At 37.8% G+C, this 10,513-nt stretch overlaps 1 protein-coding gene across 1 annotated transcript in view; it reads right to left on the bottom strand.

Moving 5' to 3' along the window:
* Positions 1-1,178: 1,178 nt before the first annotated feature.
* Positions 1,179-10,513, bottom strand: part of TRPM7 (transient receptor potential cation channel subfamily M member 7) — a 397,085-nt gene continuing 387,750 nt past the window's right edge. The window contains exon 39 of the mRNA XM_030189594.1: positions 1,179-2,228. Coding sequence (XP_030045454.1) covers positions 2,101-2,228 — 128 coding nt within the window. The 3' untranslated portion in view covers positions 1,179-2,100. The remainder of the gene's footprint in view (positions 2,229-10,513) is intronic.

Raw genomic sequence — 10,513 nt, 5'->3', positions numbered from 1 at the left:
TTCTAGATGATTTAGATTTTGTCTTATAAGGAATTCTGATTTCTGCTTATTTTAAAATATGTTTTATTCTGTGTAATTAATAAGTTCTATTTCTATGTAGAATATCTTTTAAATTCAGTGTTACATCTTTGTCTGACTTTTCAAGTGAGCTTTGTCTGCAGTTTAAGAGGTCATCATCTGGTTTGAATTATCCACAGTCCTAGCGAGTTCTGTGTATGAAGCTAGGTGAAAGAGGTCAGGACAAGTTAAGTCTCCTCCTTGATGGATTATAACTAAGTGTAGGACTGGTCTTCTGAAAGTAATAACAAACCATGTCTGTGTGCCATTAAGCAAGACTGGCCCCTTAGCCCCTCAATGAACCTAAGTTATGAAGTTAGCTGGGAATTTAATAATAATAAAATGCAGGAGATAGGTGCCACATTGTCTAGTTTGAGAGGCCCCAGGTCATAGGTCAGTTTAGGAAATATCTCAAACCTATGTAACTGATATTTTTAAGTAATGTGTAAGTAATAATTAGTTCAAGACAGGGTAATCAATCTATTCTTTACCATCTGGTGAGAAAGGGGGGCTAGAAGGGTGTAGGACTCTATATAAATGGGAACAGAAGCAACACGTTAGAAGAGAAGGAGCTGAGACGAGAGAGAGCTCAGAAGAAGAGACACAGAAGGACAGGACACAGAGAGAGCTAGAGCTGATGTCCTACTTTGTTTGCTGGCAAATAAAGAAGATTTCTTTCTCATTCTGGTGTGTGGTGTTTGACTCCTGAAGTACCACAGATTCTGCTAACAATAGTGGTAATTCCTGCAACAGATGTACAAAGTTCCATAGGTTACTATGGAGCTTTGTAAGTCTAAGTGCTTTGAAAATATGCCTCAGAGTAAATATACAAATCTCCCCTTTTATCCCCAACCTTCCCCCTCCCCATTTCACTCCTTGTTACTTTAGGCAAGCTAAATTATCTCCTGTTCCCTCGAGTGCTCACTTAGATTACAAGCTCCTTGGGGCAAGCTATTATTGTACCTGCATTCTAAGCTGCTTTGATCATTCAAATCCATCTACAAAATGCTTTTGAGATGTAAGTCTACAATGATGGACACCAGAAAGGTGGACTATAGCAGAATGGTTGCTGGCAGTAAGAATAATGGAAGGATAAAGAAGCAAAGGATAGAGATCTGTAAACAAGAATAAATTTATTTGAGATTCTTCTTTAAAGATTTAAGGATATATAAAATGTATACAGCATTATGCTTTAAGTAATACACTTTATCTTTTCCTGTCAACATAAAACACCATTTAAATAGCTATTTTGTTCATGTCTTAGGACTGTATCTATAAGATACACTACTGAATAAAAACAAACAGAGGGCATCTATATTGCCCTTCAATTAAAAATTACATTTAGTACCTATATAACAAAAGGATCCCAGCCTGAAAGTTCTGGTAGCCAACAGTGTTTTGATGTCAAACATTTAACAATATTAGGGACAGAATTTCATTGGCATCAAATTGTATTGCAGTCTCCCATACTTTATATCATTTTAAAAACATTGCTATCCATTTTTATTAAAAATGTACCAGATGATAAAATTAAATACATTTTAACACATTTAGAAATTTGTGTACGCACTGCTTTCATATACTTGTATGAGGTCTTTGGAAGGCTTAACTTCTGAAGCTGTCATAATACATAAGAAAATGCACTTTCCCATTCGGTCATAAAAGGCAACAACTCATTTGCAATAACAAGTACTATATAAGTTGATTATATCAGCCTATCAAGGCTTTATATATTATTATTTAACAATGAGTTGATAAATTGAAATGTATAAAAAGTAATTTCATTCTGCACAATTATTTCATCATAAATACTACTTTACCTAATTCTGAATTATCAACTGCTCATCATCTCCCGCAGCTAAATTATTACTGACCGTGGTTAAAAACAGTTCTCTTTCAGAGTCCTCTAAACTGTACCACACATTTAAAGTCCACTTGTAGCAGCTGGCCGTATATTTCTTAGAACTTCATAGAGAAAAAGTACATAAAAAGTTCTAAAAATGTTCCTAAGAAGTTAGCAGAACCAGGGTTCAAAATGCGCCACTAAAGCATCAGGCGAACAGAATTCTGCGATTCTTTGGTGGTGCTGCTGCCTGGCTCAATCGCCAATTCTGGAGATTCATCCTGAGGGAAAATCACTTTGTCAGGTGTATAGTCATTCCTCTTCAGATCTAAAAAGTAAGCATAAAAAAAGTCACTGTGTGTAACAAAATGTATCCAAAGCAAGACAACTTTTGAAATGTTGCTTTCAAACACTGATCTAAACAAGGTTCAGTTTACTGTGGACCAAAAATGTTACACCAAATGAATGTTCCTTACTTGTGTATTCTAAAATGCTGGATACTTTTAAGCTACAAGTGAAAAAAGAGCAAAACCTACATCTCTGATACTAGCCTATTCTTTTATGTTAGTCCTCCTCTTTAATTTGTCCTACTATGATATGACATCGCTTTCTCATTAGAATTTTTTGGCCTGCCTGAAAGGTGATATATTAAATCGGTATATACATACATTAGTTAATTCAGAGGATATGCAAAAGAAGTGTACACTAATGTCATTATCACACAATATTAGCCACCAGGCCCAAAGAAAAAATGGTATTAAAGCATTAGTAAAGCATACTATCTCTGGATTACCACTTTGCCTAAAAAAAAAAATGGTAAGAGGACTTCACCTTCCTACGCCTACCTCCCAACACCCTTTTCCTTCTGCACCCAATCCCATCAACTTTTGTGTTTACTACAAACTGTATATTCTTCTTACGACTTTGTAATTCTTTATATTGTTACTATGTAAGCCGCATTGAGCCTGCCATGTGTGGGAAAGCGCGGGGTACAAATGTAATAAATAAATAAATGTAATATTAAAGTTAATCAAATGAGCCTCAATTGCGCAGAGCTGGTACAAGCCAAAGCTTATATATACACACACAGCTCTACATATGGCTTCTCTCATAGGCTCCAACTAGTGAAATGCAAAAACATCAATGGAAAACAACTCTCGGAAACCGAGAGAAAAAACCACTGACGAAAAAAGCTAATTCACCTGTCGCATAACTAAAGAAATTCAAATTTCATGATGTCGGAATAATTATTGGTTCCTCCACCTGAAGCTTGTCACAAAACAAGGGGGCCCTTGTCAAGTTCTGAGAGAAGAGGACATTTCTGTGGGTAATTGACATTATTTTATTCTGTGCTTGGTAACTTAAAGATTGGGTCTAAAAGAGGAATTGTAGGATATTAATAAACAGAATTTTAAAAAAGCAAACTTTATTAGCTAGTCTCCATACCCTTTTCCCCATAGAATTAAAACTTGAATTTTCTGCCACAGCATTAACAGATAGTCTCTAGAAGGTACAGTAGGGCCTAGTTCAGTCTTAGAAAAAAAATAAAAATAAGAGAGAGAGAAGCAAGCATTATTAACTAGTTTCCATAGTGTACAACACTTTTCCCCATAGTTTTAAATTCAAACTTTCTCTAGAAGTAGAAACTTAACAGCTAAGAGTATAAAAAGAATAGTAGCAAGGCTTAAACTGTCCTAAAAGAAAGTTATTTTTTTTGTTCTTGCCTGCTGGAGAGATAGCACTGCTACTGACCTAAATTAAGTGTTAACTAAGGTGTGAGGAAGTAGAGTATTTGCAAAGGTTACTAAGAGCAATCTGATTACTGGGCTAGCTTCAAAGGGTTTGTTTGAAACAGTCTCCTTAGAATCCAAACTATACAAAGAGGAAAGGTCCCACTTAACTTTCTTTCTGAGAAGGTTTGAGAGAAGAAGACACTTCTATGGGTAAGTGACATTATTTTATTCTGTGCTTGGTAACTTAAATTAGTTTTAAAAAAGTAGGGCCCAGTTTGGTCCTCATTCCCACCCATCCTCCCCAACTCCCACCCATAGCTCAACTCTTCATTTATAGTCAATTATTCTAATTCGGACAACAAGAGGAAAGTTTTCATTATAGTTTTAATTACATTTAATTAGTTTCTGAGAAGCAAATACTAAATAAATTTACAAATTACAGCAATCATAAGGTTCTTTACATTCATATGATAGCCCTAGCACCTTAAGAAGTTTAAATTAAACAACTCTATAATACTAAGATGCAGACAGTAGTCCAGGAGCAAGAGGGGTGCTATCCAGTCTTTTGCATTTAGTGTCACATATATGATTATCTCCCAGTTGGTGAGAGGTTATACATGTGTGCTTGATGCAAAGAGCTCCTAGATCACAGAGAACGAGTCCGTTCTCTTGAGGCTAGAGTAGCAGACTTGGAGGAGAGAGGTACATAGAGGAGGCCTACAGAGAAATTGTAGAGAAGTCCCACTTCCAGTCTGCTGCTGCCTTGGAGGAGGGAGGTCTCCTAAAAGGAGAGCATCATCATGGTGAAATTGGAAGTAATCCTGTAGCTAGGACCAGCACACCAGGGGATGCAATATCCTCTTGCACCGAGGATGTGTCTTCAGGAGCTACTGCCCAGGAGGGAAGGGTTAGGACGGCTGTTGAAGTTGGTGATTCAATTATTAGACAGGTAGATAGCTGGGTGGCTGCTAGACAAGAAAATAGTCTGGTCACTTACATACCTGGTGTGAAGGTGACGGACCTCACGCATCACCTAGATAAGAATTTTGATAGTGCTGGGGAGGAGCTGGCTGTCTTGGTACATGTGAGTACCAATGACATAGGAAAATGTGAGGGAGAGGTTCTGGAAGTCAAATTTATTCAAATCCAGAACCTCTAGGCTAGCATTTTCTGAAGTGCTATCCGTTCAACGTGAAGGCCTAAGAGATAGGCAGAGCTCGAGTCTCAATGCATGGATGAGGCGATGGTGCAGGGAGGAGGATTTTAGATTTCTAAGGAACTGGGCTACATTCAGGGGAAGGGAGAGTCTATTCCGGAGTGATGGGCTCCACCTTAACCAGGGTGGGACCAGGCTACTGGCATCAGCATTTAAAAAGGAGATACAGCAGATTTTAAATTGCATGGTTCAGAACAAGGTATCTTTTTCCAAGATATCACCAAAACAGGGAAGATAGGGTATCCAGATAACATGGTTGAAAAAGAGACCATAGTAAATGAGGTGTCAAAAATCAGACAAAACAATGCAAATTAACACTGTCAACTACTCAGTAAGATGTAAATAGGTACAACAAACATACTTTGAAATGTCTATATGCGAATGCCAGAAGTCTAAGAAATAAGATGGGAGAGTTAGAATATATTGCACTAAATGAAAAATTAGATATGTGGACCGCACAGGTCTTTATCTGCTGTCATTTACTATGTTACTAGGCATCTCTGAGACCTGGTGGAAGGAGGATAACCAGTGCGACACTGTCATACCAGGGTACAAATTATATTGTAGTTGATAAGGTGGATAGAATTGGTGGAGGGGAAGCATTGTATGTCAAGGAGGGCCTTGAATCAAACAGATTGAAAATTCTGCAGGACACAAAAGGTATCTTGGAATCCCTATGAGTGGGGTAGAGTGGACAGATGTGAAGCGTTTGTTTACGCTTTCTAACAGTAATAGAACCAGGGGACACAAGATGAAATCAGAATGTGAAGTTTACTCAGCGTGTAGACAGACTCTGGAACTCATTGCCTGAGAAGATAGTGACGGCAGCTGGCCTTGCTGAGTTTAAAGGGGATCTGGACAGATTCCTGAAGGAAAAGTCCACTGATCGTTATTAAATTTTGGGTTTTTGCCAGGTCTTGGGGCCTGGATTGGCCGCTATCGGAGACAGAGTGCTGGGCTTGATGGACCTTTGGTCTTTTCCCAGCGTGGCAGTGCTTATGTACTTATGCTTATGTGCTTATGAAATTCCATTTATAAAGAGGAAAAGAATAGTGATAGGAGTATACTATCGTCCACTTGGCCAGGATGAACAGATGGATGTAGAAATGTTATCAGAAATTAGGGAGGCTAACAAACTGGGCAGCACAATAATAATGGGTGATTTCAATTACCCTAATATTGACTGGGTAAAGGTATCATCAGGGCATGCAAGGGAGGTAAAATTCCTTGACAAAATCAAGGATTGCTTTAAGGAGCAGCTGGTACAGGAGCCAACAAAAGAAGGAAAAATTCTAGACCTAGTCCATAGTGGAGCGCATGATCTGGTGCAGGAGGTAACGGTGCTGGGGCCACTTGATAACAGTGATCACAATATGATCAGATTTGATAATGGCTTTGGAATAAGTACACACAGGAAATCCAATACATTAGCATTTAATTTCAAAAAGGAAACTATGATAAAATGAGAAGAACGGTGAAAAAAATACTTAGAGGTGTGGATGCTGTTCAAAAATACCATCCTGGAAGCCTAGGCCAATGTATTAAAAAAGGAGGACGGAAGACCAAACGACAGCTGGCATGGTTAAAAAGTGAGGTGAAGTAAGCTATTAGAGCTAAAAGAAAGTCCTTCAGAAAATGGAAGAAGGAACTGACTGAAAATAATAAGAACCAGCATAAGGAATGTCAAGTCAAATGCAAAGCGCTGATAAGGAAGGCAAAGAGGGACTTTGAAAAAAAAATTGTATTGGTGGCAAAAACACACAGTAAAAATGTATTTAGGTATATTAAAGCAAAAGAATTGGTTGGACCGCTAGATGACTGAGGGATAAAAGGGGCAATCAGGCAATCATAGCAGAGAGATGGAATGAATTCTTTGCTTCAGTCTTCACCAAGGAAGATTTGGGAGAGATACTGGTGCAAAAAATTGTATTCAAAGCTAATGAGTCAGAGAAACTGAATGAAATCTCTATAAACCTGGAGGATGTAATGGCACAATTTGAAAAAATGAAGAGTAGCAAATCTCCTGGACCGGATGGTATTCATCCCAGAGTACTAATAGAATTGAAAAATAAACTTGCAGAACAATTGTTAGTAATATGTAATTTATCTTTAAAATTAAACATGGTACCAGAAAATTGGAGGGTGGCCAATGTTACACCGCTTTTTAAAAACAGGTTCCAGAGGAGATCCGGGAAATTGTAGACCGATGAACCTGACGTCGGTGCCGGGCAAAATGGTAGAAACTGTTATAAAGAACAAAATTACAGAGCATATACAAAAGCATGGATTAATGAGACAAAGCCAACATGGACATAGTGAAGGGAAATCTTGCCTCACCAATCTTTTAAATTGAAGGAGTGAACAAGCATGTGGATAAAGGTGAGCCAGTCGATATTGTGTATCTGGATTTTCAAAAGGGTTTTGACAAAGTACCTCATGAAAGACTCCATATGAAATTGGAGAGTCATGGGATAGGAGGTAGTGTCTTATTGTGGATTAAAAACTGGTTAAAAGTTGGGAAAAAAGAGTAGGGTTAAATAGTCAGCATTCTCAATGGAGAAGGGTAGTTAATGGGGTTCCCCAGGGGTCTGTGCTGGGACCACTGCTTTTTAACATATTTATAAATGATCTAGAGATGGGAGTAACTAGCGAGGTAATTAAACTTGCTGATGAAACAAAGTTATTCAAAGTTGTTAAATCGCAAGAGGATTGTGAAAAATTACAAGAGAATGAGACTGGGCATTAAAATTGCAGATGACGTTTAATGTGAGCAAATGCATAGTGATGTATGTGGGAAAGAGGAACCCAACTTATAGCTATGTAATGCAAGGTATCACTTTAGGAGTCACTGATCAGGAAAGGGACCTAGGCATCATCATTGATGATACGTTGAAACACTCTGCTCAGTTTGCGGTAGTGGAAAAGAAAACAAATAGAATGTTAGGTATTATTGGCAAAGGAATGGAAAACAAAAATGAGGACGTTATAATGCCTTTGTATCGCTCCATGGTGCGACCACACCTCGAATACTGTGTTCAATTCTGGTCATCGCATCTCAAATAAGGTACAGAGAAAGGCGATGAAAATGATAAACGGGATGGGAAAATTTCCCAATGAGGAAAGGCCGAAACAGCTAGGGGAGCCAAGGGGAGATATGATAGAGGTCTATAAAATACTGAGTGGAGTGGAATGGGTAGATGTGAATCGCTTGTTTACTCTTTCCAAAAATACTAGGACTAGGGGGCACGTAATGAAGCTACAAAGTAGTAAACTTAAAACGAATCGGTGAAAATGTTTCTTCACTCAACGTGCAATTACACTCTGGAATTCACTGCCAGAGAATGTAGTAAAAACAGTTAGCTTAGCAGGGTTTTAAAAAGGTTTGGATGCCTTCCTAAAGGAAATGTCCATAGACCATTAGTAAAATGGACTTGTGGAAAATCTATTGCTTATTTCTAGGATAAGCAGTTTAAAATGTATTGTACTTTTTTGGGATCTTGCCAGGTACTTGTGAAACAGGATGCTGGGCTCGATGGACGTTCAGTCTGTCCCAGTATGGCAATACTTATGTACTTATGAGGGTCAGGATTTACAATGGGACAGTTCAGTTCAAAAGCGATTGGAAGCAAATTGAAAACAAATATCGCCAGATAAGTTGTTATGTGTTTACTTTTGATATCCTATGGAACTATGAAATAACACTTTGATTGTTACACTGTGGTGACAGTTAAGAGGACATCAGAAAATTTGAATTTCTTTAGTTATGTGACTGGTGCATTAGATTTTTCATCAGTTTTTTTTCTCTCAGTTTCCAAGAGTTGTTTTCCACTGATGTTTTTGCATTTCACTAGTTGGAGCCTATGAGAGAAGCCCAATATAGAGCTCTGTGTGTGTGTGTATAAGCTTCATTTTCAGTTTTGTTATTTAATGTTTATGATTAATACGCAAATTTTGTTTGTTTATGAGGTGGATTACCGATTTCTATGGTGGGATTCACTTTCATAAACTTTTATTAGTGTGAATTTGGCTGCTTAAGCTGTTCTGATTTGCTATGATGAGAAGCAATAGTGACATCACCGGAATACACTCAGACTACCAAGCTTTGCATTCATCTCCACTATTGTCATCACTGGAATGCATATAGAATACCAAGTCTTGCTTTCATTTCTACTAATATCATCACTGGAATGTATACAGAATATCAAGCCTTGCTTTCATTTCCACTAATTTTGTCACTGGAATGCATATAGAATGTCAAGCCTCATTTTCATTTTTAAAAGTACATAAGTATTGCCATACTGGGAAAGACCAAAGGTCTATCAAGCCCAGCATCCTGTTTCCAACAGTGGCCAATCCAGGTCACAAATACCTGGCAAGATCCCAAAAAACTACAAAAAATATTTTATACTGCTTATCCCAGAAATATTGGATTTTCCCCAAGTCCATTTAATAATGGTCTATGGACTTTTCCTTTAGGAAGCTGTCCAAACCTTTTTTTTTAAACTCCACTAAGTTAACCGCCTCTACCACATTCTCTGGTAACAAATTCCAGAGTTTAATTATAAGTTGAGTGAAGAAAACGTTTCTCCAATTCGTTTCAAATTTACCACATTGTAGCATCATCGCATGCCCCCTAGTCCTAGCATTTTTGGAAAGCGTAAACAGACGTTTCACATCTATCCGTTCAACTCCACTCATTATTTTATAGACCTCTATCATATCTCCCCTCAGCTGCCTTTTCTCCAAGCAGAAGAGCCCCAGCCGCTTTAGCCTTTCCTCATAGGGAAGTCGTCCTATCCCCTTTATCATTTTCGTTGCCCTTCTCTGCACCTTTTCTAATTCCACTATATCTTTTTTGGGATGTGGTGACCAGAATTGAACATAATATTCGAGGTGTGGTTGCACCATGGAGCGATACAAAGGCATTAAAAATGAGGATGTTATAATGCCTTTGTATCGCTCCATGGTGAAAGGAAAATGGAAAACAAAAATGAGGATGTTATGTTTTCCATTCCTTTCCTAATAATACCTAACATTCTATTTGCTTTCTTAGCTGCAGCAGCACACTGAGCAGAAGGTTTCAACGTATCATCAACGACGACACCTAGATCCCTTTCTTGGTCTGTGACTCCTAACATGGAACCTTGCATGACGTAGCATTATTAAGCATTTTTAATTTTGTCTCTTAGTGATTTTTGTTTTTATTTGCTTTTATTTCTTATGGGTTTTTACATGGTGTGAATGTGTATCATTATGACTGAGGTCACAAGACCTATGACCTGTATCCTCTTAAGGGAACTTTTCCTTTGTTCATACCATTATGCTGATTGCTAGTTGCAATATTGGCACAGACTGGTAAGAGCTTTTTTTCTTCTTTTTTGCTGTATAACTCTGCTCTGTTGCTATGTGAGACTGCCACCACTTGGCTGTTGTGATTAAGAATTCATAGCATGTTTTATATGGTGCTTTCTCCTCCTCCAAGAGGAAGTCGCTTGTAAACACCGCTTGGGTATGGGTGCTTGTTTTACATTTTCATTTGTTCAGAGGATCCATATATATATGTTTTTTTAAAACTATTTAGTGTGTATTCATTTATCAATTTTATATTCATTTATTTGGCTTGACATGTTATTATACTTATGTTCTTATTATTTATACTGATTG

This window comes from Microcaecilia unicolor, chromosome 1, assembly GCF_901765095.1.
Source record: "Microcaecilia unicolor chromosome 1, aMicUni1.1, whole genome shotgun sequence".
Taxonomy (NCBI): Eukaryota; Metazoa; Chordata; class Amphibia; order Gymnophiona; family Siphonopidae; genus Microcaecilia; species Microcaecilia unicolor.
This window is presented reverse-complemented; position numbering and strand designations above follow the sequence as displayed.